The 25,354-nt window shown below is 44.2% G+C and overlaps 1 protein-coding gene across 3 annotated transcripts in view; it reads right to left on the reverse strand.

The window, feature by feature from the left end:
- si:ch211-137a8.4 (spore wall protein 2) overlaps nucleotides 1-25,354 on the reverse strand; it is a 52,269-nt gene that overhangs the window by 12,986 nt on the left and 13,929 nt on the right. For 2 of the 3 annotated variants that reach the window (XM_047391745.1, XM_047391747.1), the window contains exon 2: nucleotides 855-2,373. In XM_047391745.1, the coding sequence (XP_047247701.1) occupies nucleotides 855-2,196 (1,342 nt within the window). In that variant the 5' untranslated portion in view covers nucleotides 2,197-2,373. The remainder of the gene's footprint in view (nucleotides 1-854; nucleotides 2,374-25,354) is intronic. The other variant, XM_047391746.1, reaches the window with a different exon arrangement.

Below are 25,354 nucleotides of genomic sequence, written 5' to 3' on the forward strand. Positions count from 1 at the left end.
TTCTAAAGTTGGTTCTGTTCATTAAGGGTTCTGCTCAGCTCTCTGAAGGTCTTGGCAAAGTATTTCAGTCAGGTAGAGGCCTTTTATTTTTTTGCTGTTCTGTTGTTGATCTGCTGCTGTGCTTGAGGGTACTGACCACAACTACCCAGGATGAGCTTGGTATTGATCCAAAGGCAGTTAGGACTGCTGTCAACTAGAACACCGCTGCAATCGAATAGACTGAGATCCTGCAGTCTTCTGCTGTAGAAGGCACAGAAACCAGCCTGTCTTAAATTTCTTACAGAACATCTAAATAATTAGAAGAAGGGTTGGAAGAAAGTGCTCTGGTCTGAGGAGATAAAATACAACTCCTTTAGCATCAACTTAACCCATCATATTTGGAGGAGAAGAAATGCCAATGCGTGAAGGTGAAACATTCGGCTTTGATTGTTTTTTTAACAGTCCAGGATGACTTCATCACACTGTGGGGTCAATGAACTATGTTGTGCCTATCTCAAGCGGTTATTGGGAGAGATGCGGGGTACACCCTGGAGAGGTCACCAGTCCCTCACAGGACACTACAGAGTCACACAGGACAAACAACCATGTACCCAGTCACACCTAAGGACAGTTTAGAGAGACCAATCAACCTAGCAGTCATGTTTTTGGACTGTGGGAAGAGGCGAGAGTACCTGGAGAAAACCTTTGCATGCACAGGAAGTACGTGCTACATCATGAATGAAGATATTCTTATTGATCCACAAATAAGAAATTCTTTGTTTGGCAACTTGTGCCATTGTGTATGCCTGTATGAAGCACATTTACCAACTCAGAATTAACAGAAATAATTTCAGGATGTTTGTCTCTTTCCTCACCTGAGGCTGCAGCTGCAGTGGCGTCCTCCTCTCCTGTGGGGGCGCACTCTGTGTTGGCCCGTTTGGTCTTGGGGATGACCCGCTTCTTGAAGGACGTCCAGATCTCATTGGCATGTTGTGTCACTGTTCCGCCTCCCGTCGCAGCCGCCTTCTCGTCCTGTCCTCCCTCGGTCTTCTCCTCCCCTGCCTCCGTATTATCTTCCTCAGCTCCTGCCTCACCCTGGGCCTCCTCTTCTTCCTCTCCTCCTCCTCCTATTCCCTCCTCCGTTTTGTCGGGAGACTCTTTGTCTGAGCTCTTGGCCTTGCCACTGATGCCAACCACGGACGAGTCCCTCTTCAGACCCTGGAAGGTCCAAGACCGTTTCAGCTTCCATCTCTTGTGCCCGGACTCCTTGGAGTCCAGAGTGGAGGAGTCTCCACCACCTCCCTCTCCCTCTGCTCCCTCCTCCTTCCCATCCTCACCTCCGCCACTCTTTTTGTGCGCCTTCTGAGCCATGAGCTTCTTAAAGGAGTGCCAGCGCTTCATGTGCTTGGTAGTCGCCGAGGAGGATGAGGTTTTCTGTTCTCCCTCTGCTCCTCCTGCTGCTCCTCCCTCCTCTACGGTGGAGTCTGCAGTGGCGTTAAGTGCTTCAGGATCTTCCAGGCGGTCCAGGGACCTGGATCGGACCTTGACTTGTTTCTCGGGTTCAGCAGCAGCACCGTCCTTCTTCTCGGTGCTGCGATGGGAGAAGATCCTCGCCACAGGCTTCCGGATCAAATCACGAACTGTAGATTTTGTCTCTGCAGTTTTGCCCTTCTTCTCCTCCTCCTTCTCTCCATTCTCTGCCAGCTTGTCTGTTGCAGCCTCTCCCTCTGCACCTCCCTCTCCTCCTCCTTCAGCTTCTGCTCCTTCCTCACCTCTTTTCTCTCCGTCCTTCTCGCTTCCTTCAGGGGTGGCCTCCTCTGCTCCTCCTGCAGTTGTGCTGTGCTCCTTCTTCTTCCTTCCCGCCATCACCTTCCCCAGGCCACTCTTGTTGAGGAAGGAGTCCAGGAATGAAGACTTGGGCTCAGCGGAGGAGGTGTTTTCTGAACTCTGAGGAGGTGCTGCTTCCCCACCTGCTGCTGCTCCTTCCTCCTCACCGCCTGTCTCCTCTGCCGCTGCTGCAGCTGTGTCATTGTTCACAGTCTCTTTGTTTTCCACCACCTCGCTGTTGACGGTTGCGCCGTCTTTATCCACAACTTCGCTGTTGACAGTCTCTGAGTTTGCGGTTTTGGCCGGTTGTTCCGCCTCGGCTGGCTTGTTTTCAGGAGTTTTTCCATCTTCCTGGACCACTGGCGCTGCACTGGCCTCAGTCGCCGCCATCTCAAAAAAAGAAAACAATGATAACAGCTGAACTTCCTTCCTTGACCTTCTTCCTTTCTCTTCCTCTCTGGTGCTTGGTTCCTCCCGCTGTGGTGGCACTCTCAGGTCATGGAGAGCAGGGTGGAGAGCACTGATGAGGAGGAAAAGTACTCAGCATCCTAGTAGTCCTCCAAACTGCTGTGGAGAAAAGTAGGGTGAGGGGGGAGGAAGAGGCACAGATGGTAAATAGTCTGAATCAACATCATAGACACTCAATTAATCTCGACTAGACCGTGCTTTGAATTTTGAATGAAGGGAGGATCTCGGCGGGGAATGCAATGCAATTATGATGTTTCCAGAACAAGTGACAGTTTCAGAACTTACAGCCCATGTTTGCTGTGATCTTCTGTAGAACACATGAACTCTTTTGTCCTTTTCTCCTTTTGGAAACAGGCATCAGCTTAAATTAGTCATTTCTGAAAATGCTATTTGTACCCACCGACTAGGAATCTAGGCTCTAAGCAGACCTGCAGTTGGGTTTCATGTTTGAAGCAGGATATACTTTGTCCCTGTTGGATTTTTATTAAACTCCAAAAAGTGCATCACGGTACATGCTGTTGGTTGATCTAAAATTGATGGCAGTTGTTAACTTTGATCCAACTAATGAATAACAAAAATTATTTCTTGATTTGATGAAGCGAAAATTGACAGATGCATCAACAGTAAACTGGTTTATTAATAATAAATGCTTGCATTATATTTCTAAAAACAAATGTTCTCACTGATCCATAGTGGGAAAAACAGTATTTAACCCAGTATAACCCTGCCAGAATCCCCCACAGATGAATCAGTTAATGAATTGGTTACAGATACTCCTGATCTCAGCTTGTTATTTGCATGAAGCACGTCTCGACAGAATCCTCTCTTGCATTTCAAGCTCTCTGGATCTAAGAGATGGTGAAGGGGTCAGCTCACAGCCATGTAGGAGGGCGCTGTTAATGATCTGAAGGTAGTTAGGACCACAGTCAACAACAAATTGGAAATATGCTACTCTGTAATGGACGGATGTCCTGCAGCTCCATGCTTTGTATGTCACATCTGCAGTTTCCCAGGTAACATTAAAAAGAATCAGAGGAGGTTTGGGAGAAAGCGTTAAAGTCAGATGAAGTCAGACAAAAGTCAAGTTCTTTGGTATTAGAGGAACTCGATGTGTTTGGAAGAAGAGAAATACTAAGTATGACCAGAAGAACACCATCCACACAGTCAAGCACAGAGGTGGAAGCATTATACTTTGGGACTACTTGTCTGCCAAGGGTTCAGGATGACTACACCACATTGTGGGATCAGTGAACATGGCCAGGGACTTGGCTCTTGTTTGGGAACCTTCCTTCCTCAGCAGCAACACTAATGGATCATTAATGAATCTTTCAGTACGACCAACAAAGCAAGAACAGGTTCTGTAAGGAAGAGTGGGTCAAATCCTCCCTGAGATGTGTGCAAAACTGGTGACCAGCTAGAAGAAAACTCTTACCGCTGTGCTTTCCCACAGAGTTTTTCCTCCCAAGGTCTACCAAGTTTTGTTTTATATTCGTTCATATTCGGTGTCTGTAGATCAGGGGTCTCACACTTTGGTTTTTGAAGGCCCGTGTCCCTGGTCCAACACCATTCAGTCAAATAGCTGAATTGTGTCTTCAACAGGCAGTCAGCTTCTAGAGTCCTGCTACTGACCCAATTATTGAATGGAGGTGTGCTGAAAAAGAGTCACATCTCCGTACCTCGATGGTGTTTGAGACCCATGCTTTAGGTTGAAATCAAACTGTCCCGTTTCTTTCTAAAGGAAGTAAACTTTTACGTTTAGCAGGGGATCTGGTAATTATTTCCTCCACTGCACAATTTCTGGCTGGAAGTTGAATATTTATATTAACTGTCCTCTTGGTAAAATTTATTTTCTTTAAATCAAACAATAAACCATGTTTTACTGCCCTGTCTCTTTAACCCCACCTTCAGATCACCCCTCTGGGCCCGTTTTCAGCAGTCACCCTGCTCGCTGTATCTGCTGGGTTTTATCCAGAAAACGATCAGCCTCCTCTCCTGTAAACACGCTGGGGTTGTAGCAGCTTTTTAAAAAATGAATCAGAGACTGATGAGTCACGTGCTGATGTGGGGAGTCCAGACGTTCAGTCAACACAGTCTGTCTGAGGGAGACAGAGGTGAGAAAGGGAACCAGTCTGGAGGAGACAGCTGCACAGGGAGAGGATCTTAGGTGGAGACGAGTGAGCCGGGTGGAAACACATCCATCACATGCTCCAGATAATCCCACAATGCACTGACCAGCTGCATCACTCAGTGGTTCATTGGCTGCTACTCTGCCCTGGTGGCTACGCCTTTCTGCTGATGGTTGACCAGTTCGGTGTTTCAGTGGCCGATTTACAGTCTGACTCAGACTGAAAAATTGGGTACAAATAAGTGGAGCCACAATGAAATACCAATGATGTTGTTAGTGTAGTAAATAGACCAGCTCCACAGGAACACACTCTTTATAGAAAAAGATGAATCATGACTCAACAAAGGAAGTCCTTGTTGAGACCCAGATCTTTTTCTATATGTGGAACAATTATACGGCTGCAAACATTATTTGACATCATGGATGATGTTAAGTATAACAATTCTTGATGGGAAATAATGTCGAGTTGTATAGAATCACATAAATGTGCAGTGCAGTCCCTGGCCTTGTGGGGACAGTATCATCTCCACTGTCAGTGAGCTGATAACGGACTGAACACAGCAAAGATCTCACTCCTAGGTAGCTCTACTGCAACGGACAAACATCTGAAATGCAGCGCTGTGGAGCCGTGTGCCAACTGTGGACAGGTTTCATTGGTTCATACACCTCAGGACCACCATATGTAAAATGTTAGGAGCCCACATTTTTGGCATCAGTGAACATTTTGTACGGAGACCAAACAGATCAGCGGACTTTAGCCATGGGTAGTTTTTCTTTCACGAACGTTGTCATGTCACTGCCTCTTCTGGTGTTGGTTATTTTATTCAAGTTTGTATTGAATAAAACTATATTGATTTTATAATCAGTCCAATCATATAGTCACATTTAATTTAATTACATGCAGCGAAGTCCAAAACTATTCTCATAATTTTAAATCCAAATCCGCCAGGGGTATGAATAATTTAGGTCTTATCCGTACATTCCAGTTCAGTCCTGGTTATAATATAATGCAGACAAATTAGCTTCATATTAGCAAACTGTTCAAATGTTTTCTATGTAAGGAAACATTGGATTGCTCATGTTGTCCCTGTGTAAAAGCAGCATAGCAGAACTAGTTTAATGTATCAGACTCTGCCACATTACGCTATGCTTCACTGGATCTCCAGTAAATCCGCAACACAGCTGAAAAACCATAGAACCGGTCCTGGACAGCAGAGCACAGCAGCAGTGATTTGAACTGATCCCTGGTTTAACAGACCTGTGGAGCGCGTTCAGACTGCAGGGTTAGCTTAACCCTAACTCAACTCTAAAAGTGGATAAATGTAAATATGCATAACTAACTCATCCTGGTTTATATCTGTTTAAGTATTTTAAACGAAGCTCAGTTAATTCATCCAGAGGGAGAACAGGGCTGTTAGAAATAATGGATAATATTTAATACTGTGTGTTTATTATTCCTGCAGAATATACACAATACGGAAGGTTTTAAGTTTAAAGTTTAAAATGTTAAGAATAAATAATTAACCGTTTTACAAGCAGTGATTGTAAAAGCTGTTGTTCATTTGACTCAAAGTGTACTTTGTTTCTTTTTATGAAGACAGATCATCCAATCAGGTTTGATCTCTGTGACTTCCCGTAAACTCCTGATATTCAGTAACCAGCAATGTTTAACCCGCTCACTGAAAACCTGGGAATACAACAGACGGCTGGAAGTGTTGGGTAAAATTACACCTTGTGTAAAACTTTGTTGTCTCTGCAGTGACGATCTGCAGCGAGGCTTAACTGCTGCTGCAGCGGCTTACGACCTGAACATCTGTCGCCAGGCAGACTGACTTATTCTCTGAACATGTGCATGTTCTTCTGCTTGTTTACTACTGCCAGCTTTCAGTTAGCCCGTTAGCTCTGACGTACACGGCTCACTTCCTGGCCTAAAGATAGAAACGGACTCCAACAGTTGCACAGCTCCCTGAAAGAATCACAGTAACTGCAAACAGAAACCCAGAGATGAGCCTTGGAGCCTCCAGTGTGCAGGTTGGGAGCAACATGTTGCACAGCTGCTGCTTCCTGCAGGAACTGAATCTTCTCCCTGCATCAGGAAGATGCAGGCCACAGCTTTGCTCAGGCTGTTTGGAGAAAGGCCCATTAACAGCTGAATATAGACAGAGATTACCAAACCTTGATCTAATATTCTGCTTATTAATAATTCAAAAACAGAGGTCTGGATCATCAAGAAACTACAAGAAGCGGACCAGTTATCTGTATTCCAGAACCAAATGGAAAATTTAGTTTTAGAAATATTATAAATTGTTGTGACATGATTTTCTCTCATTTTCTGCCCAGTTTTCCTTCTCAGAACAGTATCCCTATTGGACAATAGGAGGTTCTGAGCTCGGTTTCCTGCTGTGGTTTGGTTGTTTCCTCTAAGGTTCTGTGTAGATCATTAGTCGCTCTTTAGGCTTTGAGCTGCTAACATCTATCCACATTTTGAAAACTACAAAAAGTCCTTATGATGATATGACTGTATGGATCATATGGCAGCACAGTGCATCCCTCCCTCACCTGTTGCTGAGCACTGCCGGTCAGCTGGCTGGAAGAAGGCTTCAACAAAAAAAACATGGTCATTCACACTGTGGAAACTAAAAGAGCTCCAGCCATTACACCTGTGAAGGTTACACTGATTTAGACCTTCAGCTGGTGAGCCATACGATGCATGGCTGTAGAGCAGCCTGGCTATCGGAGCAGATAGCCCAACTAATTAACCAGCTCATATCAGCTTGTTACTCCATAAATGACAGACCTTCAAAAAGTAATAATTCATATTTTAGCAGCAGTAGGAATAATTGTTGCTTTTGTTTTATGAAACCAATAACATTGTGCTGAAGATTTTAGTTTTAATGATTCTGGTGATTTCAGTATTGTCTTAAAGGACATTGTGAAAGTTTTTGCATGGAGTTTGCACGTTCTCCCCTTGCGTGCGTGGGTTCTCTCTGGGTACTCCAGCTTTCTCCCACAGTTCAGAAACATGACTGCTAGGTTATTTGGTCTCTCTAAATTGCCCATAGGTGTGAGTGGGCGTGTGCATGGTTGTTTGTCCTGTGTGTTGCCCTGTGATGGACTGGCAGCCTCTCCAGGGTGGACCCTGCCTCCCACCCATAGACTGCTGGAGATAGGCACCAGCTTCCCCTGTGAAGGAGCGGTAGAAAATGACTGACTATTATTTGGTGAGAAACACATATCAGTTCAGTCCAATCATCAGGTTGGGCTCAGGTTATGTCAGAAACAAAAAACTCTGGTGTTTTACTCAGCTGCCAGGATACTGGAACCTCCCTGCTTCAGGCAGAGACTGACTCCGGATCCAGAAGGATCTGTCAACCTTTGTTGAGTTAAAAACCATAGACTGAGACTGAGAGGAGCTAGACCTTCCCCCCAGCTGTTTCACACTCAGCTGCAAACCAAACTAGTTCAAGCTGAAGATCATGTCTTAAGGATGCTAAAAGAACGACATGATCTGCAAGAAAGCAGACCAAAAACAAGAAAGAGCCCTGAGCGGTCGACCGTAGGAATGACCTCGACTTTGAGTCAAGATGATAACCTGGTTGTTTCCATCTGTCCTTCCTCATATGCAACAAATACATATTTCTCCAACTGTAAAAGTAGATAAAATGTCAAACGTATAAGATTTGTCCATGAACACGTTTAGACCTTTCACCTTTCAGAGTTATGTTTTCAAACAGTTATTGTTCTGTAGCTGCTGGAAATTCAAAGGTAAACCTTTGACCTGCAGCATATTATCACAGTGTACCCAGGTTAGTCCAGGTTATTATGTTCAGTAGAACCTGGTTATCCCAATGAACAGGACTAACTGGGAGCTGATTGTGCTGTTGGGTCTCTGTCAGTGACAAAAGGATTCTGTTCATTTCAGTTTATTTATATAGAACCAGTTCAGAGGTGATAAAATAAATCTGATGTGTTCTGAGAAAAATACCCACTGCTGAAGTTTAGTGATTTGTTCTGTCTCTGAAAACTTCACCACTCATTGTTTAGTTTGTCTAAGAGGTGACTCAACACACTTGATGTAGTTTCTCTAAATGTTTCAACTCGGGCTGCATAATATTAGGAAGTCAAGATGAGAATGTTGATATTAGATATTGAGATGATGATATTAATTCTGATACTCATTTTCTTCTCCTTCTCCCCTGTTTAAAGGATACCTTTAACTTCTGTGACCCAAACTGGACTCAGATGATGAAGGTATCTCCTGCAGTGCTGGATTATTTTATTTGATGTTTTGGATTATAAAACATAACAAATTTTGTTACTAGTACTATGAAGAGAAACTTTTGGTTTGCCTCCAGGAAGTTTTGCAAAACCGTTCGGTGAGTCAGAAATGGGAAACAGGCACCATCTCAAGCTGTGTATAATTTAGGAGGCAAACTCCAGTCCTCGACTGAGGACAGTGGAAGGAGCACTTTGAGGATCTCCTCAATCTGGTCACCATGTTCTCCGAAGAAGAGGCAGAGCCCCTTGTCACCAATCCTGTTTGTGGCATTTATGGACAGGATCTTAAGGGTCTCGGGATCTTATCTTTGCTTTTCATGGATGATGTGATTCTATTAGCTCCTAAATGTCGTGACCGCCAGTGTGCACTGGGGTGGTTCGCTGCCGAGTGTGAAGCAGCCAGGATGAGAGTCAGCTCCTCAAAGTCTGAGGCCATGGTCCTCGACTGGAAAAAAGGTGGACTGCCCCCTCTGGCTTGGGGGTCAGTCTCTGCCTCGAGAGGAAGCGTTTAAGTCCCTCCCTGCAAGCAGATCTTGGATGGACGGATGGACAAATGCTACAATCATGTTTTGATTGCTCAGACTATGATCACAGTATAATTTATATATTGCAGTCCAAGACCTTAAGAATCATCATTAACATATGGAGTGAAGAAAGACACCTGTTATGTTCTGTTCAGTCTGGATATGAGTGAAACAGGTGTGGTGATGACTCAGCCAGGAATTCAATGGTTATTAAACAGGACTGAAGCATTAATTATACAGTAATAATGTGAAAGACAGATTTCCAACATGTCTCAGCCACCCTGGTGAAACGGAGCTGTTCTTTTTTTTGGGTTTTATTTTTTTCTGCGGTTCTTGGCGGCTGATTATGCTGCAGCAGCACAGCAACGTTAGAGAGCTGGATATGAGGCTGAAGCCCCGAGGTATTGGAACACCATCAGACAGAAGAGGAGGACAAAATGGAGGGAGGGAGGATGAAGAGGAGGAGGAGGAGAAGGAGTGGTGCAGACATGGGCTGATTGCGAATCGTCTCTTTTTTTCCTGTCGTTTGTCTGGTTTCATTCACCTTCGTCTGTGTTTCTACTTCTTTTTATTCACCTTATTTGTCCTTTTTTCTCTGCATCTGCTACAATATATTAAGTTTCCTTCATAAATGTCTCATTTGATGTCTTTCTTCTTCTGTCCTTTCACCTCTCTATGACTGTTTATTTCCCTCAATCTCTGTCACCACCTTGTTTCCTGCTTACACATTATCTCCATTTCCTCCCCATCTTTGCCATTAACCACTTCTTTCTGGATCGCATCTCTTCTCATTCACCTTCATCCTTCTGTCTCTGCATCTTTGTCTCCATCTCTGCCCTCTAGACACTCTGTCAGTCTTTATCTCCTCTTCTGTCGGTTAATGACCTTTTTGTCTGTCTGACTCTCAGCAGTTATAAAGTCATATTTTTTAACAATTAAACCAGAACAGCACTACAAAGCCAAATTGACTGTTTTATTCTAACAGGTTAAAACTAGATTTAGTCAGCAGTCCTGCAAGTCTGTTCTAACAAGGTAAGAGGGTTCGGGTTTCTGAACCATGTGTGGACACGCTGGTATTACCATTAAAGTTCAATATTTTTTCCAGCTCTAAACTGAGTTAAAATTAACCAATAGAAACGCAGAGAGAGTACTCACGTATCAGTACTAGCTGTTGGCAAGTACTTCAATCTGGATGCTGGTACTAGGTTGGAATATACATTGCAGATTTAGAGATGTAAATTCTTAGTAAACACCAACTCTTTTCTCAAACTGGTTCCACCATAAACCAGTAAACTCCTCTTCTATAAAAAACAGCCAGGTTAGCAGGACAAGTTTATACCTCTGATTAAAAGTGTCTCCTTCTACAGGAAAACCCATAATGAGGGATGCTGTTTAGCTGCAGATTCCAGAGCTTCTGTCCAAGCTTCAGCTTCAGGCCAAATCAAACCACCAACATTAAGCAGCCAACCAAGCAATTCAGCTAACTGGCTGAGGATTGAAGGCATGCGCTACCAAAACAGTGCAAAGCTTTGGAGATATCTGTGACATCAGTGGATCAAAAATATTGGAGGTTCTCATCAAACCAAAAAGGAAAACAGCACAGAACCTGAGCTGTGAGGAACCTGGGAGAGTAGAAATGTTTACAGCAGCGAAGATACGGACTTCTAGTAAAAAAAAGTGAACTCCTCCTAAATCAGATGAAAGTTCTTCTTCTATCGTTAATACCTTCAGGTTTAACACAATCAATGCTCCGTTGATGCAGGCCAGCCCGAACTGATCTAAGCTGCTGTTTTCAGAAACATTGGACTGTGAGGACTTTAAAGAAACTGCATGTTAGATTTTAGAAAGCTTTGAAGTAAAACTGTAAACTGACCCCTCGGCAAACAGAAGAGTTTCTCTGTTCTGCTGCAGACAGCTGCTGTTACTGAGCGTGGAGGCCTGAGGAGCCGCTGGGGTGCATTTTCAGCGATGGCAATCTGATCCCTGAGGATGCCTATTAATGCAGCTATAACTGGGGTCAACAGGGAGGTTTCCCACTTCAAGCTGCGATAATAGACCTCCTCTTCAGACCTTCTCTATCGACAGCCAGAACTCCACGGCTGCATCCACACAGAGCTCAGATCAGCTCTCACTCAGTCCAACTGTCTGCGGAGGGTTCAGGTTCAGGTACCGAGATTCAGTTTTACCGCAAACTCAATGTCAGACAGAAAGAGTTGCTTACTGACCTCAAACCCAATTAGTTAATTTTTCTGGTGAAGCACGACCCTTCAGTAAACATTCAAACTGTTAAAATTCAAATCAGACCTGCAGGAGGAACAGCTTCAGGTCCACTTTACAAAGTTACTCTCCAGGCAGGACATGACAACAGGAATCGAACCAGTAACCTCTCAGATGGAAGAGGTTCCACAATAAGTCATTTTATAACATGTGCAGCTTCTGAAGCAACTGGATCAGGACCTGGCAGCAGCTTTTAAAGCTTTACAAAGACAGAAGATCAGAAATTCTGATCAGTTTATTTCAAAGACACAATAATGAGACTGAAACTGGAAATTGGAAAGAAGGATTTAAAGAGTTTCTCCATCCGAATGAAGGTATTTCTGTCTCCTTCGAGCCAGTGTGTCTTCCACTGCTGGATCCATAGTGAGATTTTGGTCTTGCATCTTTAAACAAGATAAAAGGATTCCAGTGATGTTGGGAAAATCTCCTGAGCGAGCTCCAAAGGAAAAAAAAATCTAATTGATTGCTCTTCAGTTTCAGGCCAAGCGGTCTGTTAAAAATCGAAGAGGTCTGCTGGAAATCTTCCAGAGGAATTCTCAGAGGTTCTCCACCTGCTGCAGGTCATCTGCAGGACTCCATATCACAAGCAGCACCTTTCTGTGGAATCACAGCTTTTAAATCAGGTTCTGCATCTTCAAGCAGTAGCAACTCCAAACCTTCATTTTGGAGTTTTGACCAACTCTGATTTGTTAATAAATATATATTTACAGAGTTTCCTTTGCCTTCAGCATAGATGTTTCTGCATCTCATCCAACAGGTTTGATTAAAGCTTTCTGACAGGATAACAACTGAAACCTTCTTTACTCTCATCCCGTTTATCCAGGAATTCCCTCAGGAATTTAAAGGGTATTAAGGAGGAATCTTTGTGCTCTGATCTTCTCAGGTACCTTATTTATCGCCTACATAAACCTGCTGCTGTTAAACATCCCAGCCAATCAAATGTAATCTATCAAAAGACCCCGGATCAAACTGACTTTAACTTGTCCGCACAAAGCAGCCACCCTTCAGAGGAACCTACATTTATTTCAAGATTTATTGCCTGCGTCAGGTGTATCATTCATTTTACTAAACAATGTACTCATACTCGTCATCTTCCGCTTCATCCGGGACCGGGTAGCGGGCGCAGCAGACTCAGCAGAGACGCCCAGACGTCCCTCTCTCCAGACACCTCCTCCAGCTCCTCCGGGTGGGGCCCAAGGCGTTCCCAGGCCAGCCGAGAGACATAGTCCCTCCAGCGTGTCCTGGGTCGTCCCTCTGGGCCTCCTCCCGGTGGGACGTGCCTGGAACACCTCCCGAGGAAGGCGTCTAGGAGGCATCCGGTATAGATGCCTGAGCCACCTCAACTGGCTCCTCTTGATGTGGAGGAGCAGCGGCTCTACTCCGAGCCCCTCCCGGATGGCCGAGCTCCTCACCCTATCTCTAAGGGAGTGCCCGGCCACCCTACGGAGGAAGCTCATTTCAGCCGCTTGTATCCAGGATCTCGTTCTTTCGGTCATGACCCAAAGTTCATGGCCATAGGTGAGGGTAGGAACGTAGACCGACCGGTAAATTGAGAGCTTTGCTTTTCGACTCAGCTCTCTCTTCACCACAACGGATCGGCACAGTGCCCCCATTACTGCGGCAGCCGCACCAATCCGACTGTTGATCTCCCGCTCCATTTTTCCCTCACTCGTGAACAAGACCCCGAGATACTTAAACTCCTCCACTTGAGGAAGGAACTCTCCTCCAACCTGAAGAGGACAAGCCACCCTTTTCCGGTCGAGTACCATGGCCTCGGACTTGGAGGAACTGATCTTCATCCCAGCCTTCACACTTGGCTGCGAACCGCCCCAGCGCATGCTGTAGGTCTTGGCTAGAGGGGGCCGGCAGGACCACATCATCTGCCAAAAGAAGAGACAAAATCCACTGGTCCCCAAACCAGACCCCCTCCAGCCCTTGGCTGCGTCTAGAAATCCTGTCCATAAACGTTATGAACAGGACCGGTGACAAAGGTCAGCCCTGCCTTAGTCCAACATGCACCGGGAACAGGTCCGACTTAGTGCCGGCAATGCGGACCAAACTCCTGCTCCGCTCGTACAGGGACCGGATGGCCCCTAAAAAAGGGCCCCCGATTCCATACTCCTGGAGCACCCCCCACAGGGCATCACGAGGGACACAGTCAAATGCCATCTCCAGGTCCACAAAACACATGTGAACTCGTTGGGCAACCTCCCATGAACCCTCGAGTACCCTGTAGAGGGTATAGAGCTGGTCCAGTGTTCCACGGCCGGGACGAAAACCACACTGCTCCTCCTGAAGCCGAGGTTCGACTATTGGCCAGACTCTCCTCTCCAATACCCTGGCGTAGGCCTTACCAGGGAGGCTGAGGAGTATGATCCCCCTGTAGTTGGAACACACCCTCCGGTCACCCTTCTTATGAAGGGGGACCACCACCCCAGTCTGCCAGTCCAGAGGCACTGTCCCCGACCGCCACACAATGTTGAAGAGGCGTGTCAACCATGACAGCCCAACAACATCCAAAGACTTGAGGTACTCAGGGCGGATCTCATCCACCCCTGAAGCCCTGCCACCACGGAGCTTTTTAACCACCTCGGTGACTTCAGCCTGGGTGATGAAAGAGTCCAACCCCGAGTCCCCAGCCTCTGTTTCCACCACGGAATGCGTGATGGCAGGATTGAGGAGATCCTCGAAGTACTCCTTCCACCACCCGATAATGTCCTCAGTTGAGGTCAGCAGCCTCCCACCCCCACTCTAAACATTGTTGGCGAAGCACTGTTTCACCCTCCTGAGACGCCGGACGGTTTGCCAGAATCGCTTCGAGGCCAACCGGTAGTCCTTCTCCATGGCCTCACCGAACTCCTCCCAGGCCCAAGTTTTTGCCTCTGCCACAGCACGCTTGGCCTCACGGTACCCGTCAGCTGCCTCAGGAGTCCCACAAGCCAGTCACAGCCAATAGGACTCGTTCTTCAGCTTGACAGCATCCCTTACTGCCGGTGTCCACCACCGGGTTCTGGCATTGCTGCCACGACAGGCACCGCAGACCTTACGGCCACAGCTACGGGCAACAGCATCAACAATAGATGTGGAGAACATGGTCCACTCGGACTCTATGTCTCCAACATCCCCCGGGATCTGGTCAAACTCTCCCGGAGGTGGGAGTTGAATACATCCCTGGCCGAGGGCTCCGCCAGGCGTTCCCAGCAGACCCTCACTATGCGCTTGGGCCTGCCAAGTCTGTCCGGCTTTTTCCTCCTCCAGCGGATCCAACTCACCACCAGGTGGTGATCAGTGGACAGCTCAGCCCCTCTCTTCACCCGAGTGTCCAAAACATGCAGCTAAAGGTCTGATGATACGACAACAAAGTTGATCATCGACCTCCTGCCTAGGGTGTCCTGGTGCCAAGTGCACTGATGGACACCCTTATGTTTGAACATGGTGTTCGTTATGGACAATCCGTGACTAGCACAGAAGTCCAATAACAAAACACCACTTGGATTCAGATCGGGGAGGCCATTCCTCCCGATCACGCCTCTCGAGATGTCACTGTCGTTTCCTACGTGGGCGTTGAAGTCCCACAGCAGAATAATGGAGTCCCCGGGAGGGGCACTATCCAGCACCCCCGACAGGGACACCAAGAAGGCTGGGTACTCTGCACTACCGCTCGGCCCGTAGGCCAAGACGACAGTCAGAGACCTATCCCCAACCCGAAGGCGCAATGACCCTCTCATCCACTGGGGTAAACCCCAACACGAGACGGCTGAGCTGGGGGGCAACAAGCAAACCCACACCAGCGCGCCGCCTCTCCAAGTGGGCCACTCCAGAGTAGAAGAGAGTCCAACCCTTCTCAAGGAGATGGGTTCAAGAGCCCACGCTGTGTGTGGAGGCGAGCCCGACTATTTCTAGTCGATATCTCTCGACCTCCCGCACAAGCTCAGGCTCCTTCCCCCCCAGCGAGGTGACATTCCACGTCCCTAGAGCCAGCCTAAGCATCCGGGGATCTTGCCGCATAGTTTATATATGTTTGTTCTGGGACACATAAGTTAAATTATAAAGATAAAACTGATTAAAGGTTGTTTTCCCACTGAAGAGGTTCTGGTATTAAACTAGAACTGGCTCTAGAGCTGGTTCTTAACGTGTTCTATGCAGCACATAACCAGTTTGATTTTGCACAGCTAGACCCCATCCTTAAAATTGTTTCTTTCTTCAAATGTTGGATCCCCATCCTGCTGAATTAAGAGTTTCTGTATAGGAGACAGTTTGACTTCATTGCAAACTGATTTCTGAATGTCACCAGTCTGACTGTTTGAAGAACAGTGGGTGGGAACAGCATTTATGAACAGTGCTGAAATGGTTAGTCAAACACCTGTGACACTGTTGTATATCTGCCTTCTGTTTCAGTGCTGCAGGAAGTTAAACATTACATTTTATTGCATTTAACAGTGTGGCATGCACACTTTGATCAACACATAAACCAGGCCAACACAGGTTAAATGGAGATGCTAAAACATTCTGCCGCAGCTCCCACAAACCACGTGCACTGCACATGTGCACCACTGCAACATCACGTACACAACTAGGACTCAAGTATCACTGACACAAATACAGGGGTTGGACAATGAAACTGAAACACCTGGTTTTAGATCACAATAATTTATTATTATGGTGTAGGGCCTCCTTTTGCGGCCAATACAGCGTCATTTCGTCTTGGGAATGACATATACAAGTCCTGCACAGTGGTCAGAGGGATTTTAAGCCATTCTTCTTGCAGGATAGTGGCCAGGTCACTACGTGATACTGGTGGAGGAAAACGTTTCCTGACTCAATAATATTTAGATCTGGTGACTCTGCAGGCCATGGGAGATGTTCAACTTCACTTTCATGTTCATCAAACCAATCATTCACCAGTCTTGCTGTGTGTATTGGTGCATTGTCATCCTGATACACGGCACCAACTTCAGGATACAATGTTTGAACCATTGGATGCACATAGTCCTCAAGAAAGGTTCGGTAGTCCTTGGCAGTAATGCGCCCATCTAGAACAAGTATTGGGCGCAATAAGGAATGCCATGATATGGCAGCCCAAACCATCACTGACCCACCCCCATGCTTCACTCTGGGCATGCAACAGTCTGGGTGGTACATCACAAAGACTTGCTATCTTGGTCACAGATGCGCCAGCAAGACGTGCACCAACAATTTGTCCTCTTTTGAACTCTGGTATGTCACCCATAATGTTGTGTGCATTTCAATATTTTGAGCAAAACTGTGCTCTTACCCTGCTAATTGAACCTTCACACTCTGCTCTTACTGGTGCAATGTGCACTCAATGAAGACTGGCTACCAGGCTGGTCCAATTTAGCCATGAAACCTCCCACACTAAAATGACAGGTGTTTCAGTTTCATTGTCCAACCCCTGTATAACACTACTTAATCTCCCACTTCGCTATGTAGATGCTTCACTCACCTCAGCATTCTGGATGCTTGAAACTGAACTCAATGACTTGTCCTACTTTGTGACTACTTTGGCTAATAATTTTCTGACCACTAGAGGGCACTCACAGAGCTAATGAATTACATTCATAGACAGTCACTTGACCATTAAACATAAAAATAAAACATTAGACAAAGTTGTCACAGACAAGTAATGTACCCGGTCCAGATGCATCAGAACTATGTGAATTCCACACCACATACCCCAGTTTTCACATACTAATCAGAATTTGAGAGCACCACACATTTTTAAAAAAACATGAGAGGACCTGATGTTCCGTAAAATGTGCTTCATTTCCTCATGTTTAGGTCAAAATAACACTTGTTTTTCAATATGCCAGCATACAGTACGGCGGCAGCTTCTGATGCGTCAGTTCTTAAGCATGACTTCCTGGGATCAATTAGTGACCAACAGAACTTATTCTGTTTCATCAAGCTCAGCCAGAACTGCACTCTTTCCACCCACTGCCATAAGCAGTGTTAAGAGATTCAGCTGTTAACAGTGCTTTTGAACTGTGAGGTACATGAACTCATGTCTGAAAGATGAATGCACCGAAACCAAACAGCATGAAGGTTTTCAGAGCTAATCTGATTTCTGTTCAACTCAGAGTATTTATTGTTTTCCTGATATAAAAAAAATAAAATAAAACTATCCTACAAATTTTAAACAAGAAACTTCAAGGGCTTTGATTGGCTGTTAGTCTCCATGATCCTGCTGCTGATAAAAGTGCTTCTTTCTGTCCCTGCTCCAGCAATGACTTGTTGCTAAGAAGGAGCCAGTTTGGCAGTGGATGTAAAATGGGCATGTTCTATGGAAGCAGTGGTTTAGCACAGGAACTGGTTGCTGGATTAAAACCCTAAATGTTGCAGGTTAAATGAGACTAAACTCCACATAGGAACTGTGTTTCTCGCTCTCTGTTTAAATCCCAACTCTGTCTCCCTTGTTTCCTTTCATTTTCTTACATTTGCACATAATCTGGGCCCGCTCCGTGATGAGCTTCATCAAGCTCCATCCAGATAAACAGTTTGTTGTTGTTGTTATGGATTAAAGCCTGATGCAGCAGATTGCCCTCTGAGAGAACGGACAGGCCTTTTAGTGTAAATGTATTAAGAGCGCTTTTAATCTGGCGCCAGGAGAGCAGCCAATTTATACTGGATTCAGTCCACAGGACGACACATCTCAACCACTCTGTTATCTCACATCTACACTTTATATCTCTGCCTCGTGTTTCTACTTCCTTAACATCCACACATTAACTGCAAGAACAAGAGACGGATGGGATTTCACTGCTGCCAATAAAATCACACTAAGACACTGAATCAACTGTTGTAAACAGGATAAAAACACGAGAGTCTCAGGAAAAGCCTTTTCGAGGTTTAAAACGTCCAGGCTGATGTTTTAGTGAATGAAGCATTTAATGTTGAATCTAGTTACAGTAAAAGCTGCAAGTACAGCTTAAAAACATTGAATATTGTGTAAAAGATTTTCTGTCTAATTTCAGAAAGTGAAACTCGTATATTTTATGGACTCATAACACATATTGTAATTTTGATAATTATGGCTTCAGATAATGAAAACTGACGATTCAGCTTCTCAGAAAAGTAGAATATTACATCAGATCAATAAAAAAATATTTTAAACAGAAGTGTCAGGGTTATGAGAAGTCTGTTCATTTTTATGTACTCAGTACTTGGTCTGGGCTCCTTTTACATAAATAAAATTCAGTTTCCTTCCTGTTCAGTTAATGCTCAGTTGCACTCAGACCTCTTCAACACCTTCCAGGTTATAAACTGAATCGAGAATGAATCAGTTGTTGCTACAGAGATTATTTTCTGTCTGATCTTATTTTACCTTCCTGTGTTTTTGTGGCTCCACTCCAGCAGAAACTCTGGCGTTGTGTGTTGATCTGTTTAATCCTCAGTAGTAATTTTTCTTCTGCCTTGAAGCCACTCGTTGTTTTTGCCGAGCTTCTCTGAAGGTCTATTTTATTCAGCAACGTGCCCTCATTACCATGCAGACCTATATTTTCAGAATACAATTCCCTAATTATCTGTGCTGTCGTAGTTTAGCATCAGGAGCGCTCTGAAAAGGCTTTCATGTTAGGGTCTGTGTATTTTCCACTCAGCTGCTTCATGCAGGGGAAAAAGTGTTGAGCGAGATGTCTGTGGGCTGCTTCAGAGCTCAGGTCTTCTTCCATCTTATTCAGGAACAGAGAAGAAGAAATTTGATATTTTTGGAGTGATTGTTAAAGAAAAGAGAACATTATGAAGAAGCAGCCTGTCAGGGCTCTGTGTTGGTATGCAGTGTGTGTGTGTGTGTTTCTTTCCACCCTCTGCTCTAGAGTGTTTCCTGGCAGGTGCTGCTGATCAGGGCCTAATCACTGGCCTTCTTAAGGAGCTGAGACCAGGAGGGAGACGTCAGCCAGTTGCTACATTTTTGTGGTACTGACCATGATGTGCAGTGCTTGTGCATACATTTTGCTGAACCTAATTGGAATTTTCTCTTGTCTTTTTCCCCAGACCTTGCCTGATGGGTTTTTAAGGCTCCTAGTCCTGTGATCTGTTTTCTGAGCGAGCTTCAAGGTTTCGTTCCTCATCTCCCACCGTGAGTCTCCCAGCCTCCTCAGCTTCTGGCCCTGGCTTGGGTGAGGTTTTTTTGGAGAACCTTACTTCTGTTGTCACCTGCCTGTCCACCCTCCTATGTGGGAACGCTTAAACTGAGTCATCACTTGAGAGCTAAAGGAAAGAAAAGAAACTGCAGCCAACCACACTCATCCTGCCAACTTCCATCTCAGAGGAAAGACTTACCTCCCCAGCTAAACCACAACCGCTTTGGCTGTAAGTTCCTGAACAAACCCTTCTAAAAGAAAACACCTTGAAATTCTCCTGGGATATCCATAACCTTGTCACCTTCCCTTCCAGAGAAGAAGCAGTCTCCTGCTGTCCTTGCCTGGGTCCCTGTCTTGCCTTGTTCCTTTTTCTTCACAAAATAAATCTGTTAAAACGCTGTCCTGAATCTGTGGTTGTGTTCTCCTCAGAGTTTAAAGAAACACTACATTATGACACAGCCAGCTTATAAACTAACCATAACTACAAGCAAATATAAACCATGTTTATGTTTTTGGATTAAAAACTTGCCATTTTACTTTTTCTGTTCTGAGCAAACTGATATTAATCAAGTCCATCACAGTTAGAATCTGATACCAGTCCATGATTGATCTAAGCCTGATTGGAGCCACTTTATGATTTGAACCACCTCTGGAGCTTTGAAGAACTTCCCTGGTGGAGGTAAAAACATGTTTCTGCTGCAGCAGAACCTTTTTACTGATCTAAACAACAAAAACTGTTTATTTCCAGGTTTTGGATTCACGTTCAGGTAAAAAATGTAAACCGGAGGGGACATTAAAATCAATTTAACCTTGCTTCATGTGATGAGAGGATTCAAGAATTACTTGACCTAATTGAAAATCCAACTAGAGAGATTCGGATTTCAGATGTTGTTGGTAGGCTTACCTTGTTGTATCAGCAGAACTCACAACTGGAAGCCAAAAGATATTTTCAGTAAAAGACTGCCCATCAGATGACCCTTGAAAGAGAGAATGTTGTGAAGTTTGAGCTCTCAAAAGCTCAGGAGAGGATGGAGAAAGCTGAAGCAAAGTTAGAGGACCTGAAAGCAGATGAGCTCAAGAAAGCGTCATCCCAAAAGTGGGGACAGACCCCCACATCTCAGGTACCTGATTTGCATTTTCACTCACAGCAGCCACAGCAGGGGGCAGACTCAGACAACAGGCATCCAGTGCCTACAGAGTTTCCCCTTTCTAAACTTAGTCGAAGTGTGCAGCTTCCCTCCACAGACCTTAACAGAAGTGTTGGAAGTTAGAGTGTCTCCAGTGGTTTCCTGCCAAATCCCATTGCAGTGAACAACCACCAAGGTGACCAAGTGGCGGACTCAGCGTGCACAAGAGGTCCAATTGGGTGGAAGGAGCAGCCTTCCAACCTGATCTGCACCCCTCTCCCTTCTGACTCTGTGTTGAACCCTAGGGGCCAGGAGATACGCACATGGTTTTCAGGTGACTCAATCCAACCTGACCCACCACCAATTGCATGAGTCCATTCATTAGAAAGCTCTCATTTAAAGCATGAGAAAACTTGTTTTCATCCCGAAAGGTTAGATCATGATCTTCCACCATTTCATGAACCTAACCAGCATGACTTCTCAGATGGACGTGGTCCACCTTGGGAGCATGGTGTCCGTTTCAAACAGCTTGAATCCCTTGCTAAGGACATAGACGTTTTTGATCCAGGTAGCCAGGAGTCAAATATTGATGCTTATCTGCTTGAGGTTGAACATTGTCTTCTTGACTTGTGTTTTCCTTCTGATTGTGAGAAGTTGAGATGTATTTGGAAAACAATTCAGTTCAATTCAGTTTATTTATATAGCGCCAATTCACAACACATGTCGTCTCAAGGTACTTCACAGCTAAGAGTGTTCATGTGTTCATAAAAACTCTTCCTCCAGAAATTAGTGACAGTTATCCAGCTCTTTGCCAGGCTCTTAGAGAAGAGTACTATGTTTACAGAGATGAAGCCGCTGCCACTATTGATGCTTTAGCATTTTTGCAAGAAGAGGATGAACCTCCCAGAGAATATTTCCACCGTTTAAAGACGGCTTATTTTCAGGGATGTTATGCTCCAGGTCTTGAAGAAGACCACACTTTTAAGTCTTTGTTTCTTCACAACCTCCATGTTAGCGTGCAGTATGACGTAACCATGCATTGCATAACAGAGAATCTCTCCGTGCAGGAGACTCGTAGATATGCTCAGCTTGTGTGGGAAACATGTGTCCGTTCAGACAGAGCAGGAAAAGGCAAAGTTAGAGTGTTAAACATTCAAACTGAGAACAGGCCTAAGAAGAAGCGTAAAGTAAGTCCCCAAGTGATGCAACAGAACCAGGGTGGGTGATAACTGGCGCCAGCCAAAAGACAAGCCACCAGTTAAAAGACAAACACCTTTTCACAGTGCAACATCGAACTATAAGGTTGGTGGTAAAGAGTGGAGCCACTCCAGAGATGTCATCACAAAGGAGGAGTTTGAGATGATCTGCAGGTGTGTTATAACTGAGGTAACGGCATTTCTAACAACTTTTCCTCAGCACGGTTCACGTAAGAGGTTGTGTTTTCGCAAGAGAGAAGTAATTTAGAATGAAATTATCTAAACATTTTTTGTTTTATGACGTTTGGTTTTGTTTGTGTTGAAACTCAGCCATCTTAGTGCTAGCAGATTATCTGCTCAGCATACATGCTCAGTTTGTGTTCTGTGTTTGTGTTTTTTTAAGTTAAGACAAACTTTATTTAAAAGGGTGATTTCTTTCCCTAAATATTATTTTACTGAACTTCATAACTAAGTAACACAATTATGCCCATTTCTCAAAGATTTGGTTCCTATTCAATATAATATTTCTTTAAATATTATTTTAATAAATAAAGGCAGCTAATTAGACACCGTTGAGAATTAGTCATCCAGAAGGTTGGTTTTTTTCAGCAGATCATTATTTAAAACATTATTTTATTAAAATAATATTTAATCTGATCTTACATTGTGAATGGTTGTCTAAATGTTTGCTGATTATTGTCTAAGTTGATTCCAAGACTAACTTAACTTAATTTCCAGATTCTTCAAGATAATCCTTGGTTCTCAAACATAAACATTGCATGTTAATGTTGCATCACTCTTTTGGTCATGATTTTCAATCATCTTTAATCAACTTGTTTATATTGTACATAGCCCATTAGTCTTCATTATTCTTTAATTCTGCTTGGTAGTTTAGTTGGATTGTTTTAGCAAAGTAAAGAGTTTGTTGATTGAAATATGTTTGACTTTGAGTTGACTTATTTTTGTTAATAAATTATTGTATTTTAAGAAATTGTGTGAATTTATTCCATATATGTGCAGAGTTTATGCTGTTCAATAATGTCAGAGCTCGTCTCACACCTTTCTATTTGGTCCTAAAACCATCACCTTACTGGGCTGGTATTCACAGGACAACCCTTAACAGACCCAAATATTATTTGATAAAATATTTAAATATTAATATTAATTATTAAATAATATTCTCAGATTCATATTTACAACGTTACATTTTCATGCAGTTGCAGATTAAAATGGTGGAAAAATGCCGACAAACAGGAGCAGCTCCTCACAAATGATTCCATGGACTCCAAGACTGTTTGAGTCAACGGAACCGCAGCAGCATCTGGAGTTGTTTCTCTGAAAAACGGTTAATTAAAGAGAAACATTTTACCGAAGATAACTTATTTAAGTCCAAGTCAACAAATATTTAAAACAGAATAAAAATAGAAAAGGTCCGCAATAGAATCTAGCTCACACATGAAATAATTAATATTTCAGATAATTCAAACTCAGATATACGACCAACAGAATATATACCGATGGATTATTGAATGATTCTTTTCTGAATCTCACCCAATCATTGATCCCAGTAAATATTTCCAGGATAAAATGAGTCACTCCAGGCCGGCTTCTTAGAAATAAATAAATAAATGAAAAAATGAACCAGTCTTTTGAACGGCTCCTTAAAACGAACGAATCCACATCAGTCATCAAGTTTATCCCTGTTGTTTGTTCTGATAGTCGGTGCCACACGTCTCAGGTTATTTTATGGGTCAGAAGATGAAGAATCTGGGAACCACGGCTGTTTTCATTTTAATTTAAAACACAAACAGGCTTTAGAAACCCTCACCCTGAAAATGACAGTCATGATTCTGACTCTTTTCTTTCTTTACTGTTAGCAGTGCCGGTTCTGACCGTTACACAGAGTTCACCACCACTCTCTGTGAGCATCCGGGCCATCAGGTGAGTGCATTATGGTCAATCCAACAATCCTAACATATCATTGATATGTTAGAGAATAAAGTCCTTTGGGATTGTGATACAAACGGATGGTTTAATGTATTGTAATGTAATCTTTGCTGACATTAATGTGAAGACACATGAGAAACAATCATCGTCTCATATTGTTCACAGACACAACGTATCAGTAACCTTCCACAGTCTGATGTCAGCCATGTTATCTGCTGCAGTGGGCTGTTTATTTCACCAACAGACACACATTTTACAATGTTCACCTGCATCCAGAGTGTTTTATTTTAACTGCTTCTACTCCTTAGAAATTCTGTCTTGAAAACAAACTAATTATCCACTTTTTGGTTAAGGTTAGGTTTACGGTTCTGTTGGACCACTTGTTTGCTGAATATTGGACCATTTGCACGTTGCTGGACGCCACTATGCCTTTCCAACATCATCGGCCATTTTGTATCCAGAACAGTCCGTTACTACAAATCCCATCGGCCACTGCGGCTGATATGACGGGGCCGTCCCAAGTCTGACGTCACAGGAGACAATATAGGAAGGCGAACGTTTGAAAGAAGCGCTTTTCACGCTGGAAACCGGACCAGCAACTGAAGCGCATCAATTTCTGGAGAAGAGTCCCAAGTGGATTTCATTCATTCTCCTTCATTGGCCAACGAAAAATTCATGAAAGCGGTTTCTGGAATAAGAAGGCCAGAAATTTTACTTTGCTGATCGAAGACGTGAGTTTAACATATAACCAAAACCATGGAGTTTCAAGGAGATACAACTTTCCCTCCTTGCTTGGTTCTGGTCGACTGCTGACGGTCAGATCCTATTTTTCCTTTTCGCCAAGGAGGCCAAAGGACGAAGATTGACCGCTCTTCCCGAAGTTAACTTTGGACGCACATTAACTTCCAACTTTCCCCATCCTCCTCTCTCCCTCTGCTCAGAAGGAAAACTTCAACAAAGTAAAACACATCCTTTTATTTTTATTTCTTTATTAGGAATAGCGTGGGCAGGATAGAGTAGGAAATGTTAGTGCAATTAGAGTCGCCATTTGGAGTCTAATGTGTTCTGAATTGTATGTGCATGCCATTGTTTTGAAACTTGCTGGTACTTTCGGAGGCCGCCCGCCGTGTCTCGCAAGTGTGTCTTTACTGTGCAAACACCTGCGTGCAGGTGCGCTGTGAAACTGGACTGCTATAATAACCTTATGGTGAAAATCAACCATTTTCCTTGTCTTCAACTTTACTGCTTACTGGCTTGCCGCCAAAAGTTTTATTATCCTTTGTCCTCGGGGTTTACAACCTTGCTGGGGGTGGAAGGTTTATGACTGTGCATCTCACTGAGCAACACTTTCTGGCGGGCTGCGCTCCCAAAACTTTGTTCAACACCATATTCCCTTGTCACATTATCACTTTGGCCATAACTGCTGGTTGATTTCATACACAGCCACTGCTGTTTTGCTTTATTTTGTTTAGTTAGATATTTTACCCCCTTTTTGTGTAGAACTTTG

This window comes from Girardinichthys multiradiatus, chromosome 18, assembly GCF_021462225.1.
Source record: "Girardinichthys multiradiatus isolate DD_20200921_A chromosome 18, DD_fGirMul_XY1, whole genome shotgun sequence".
Taxonomy (NCBI): Eukaryota; Metazoa; Chordata; class Actinopteri; order Cyprinodontiformes; family Goodeidae; genus Girardinichthys; species Girardinichthys multiradiatus.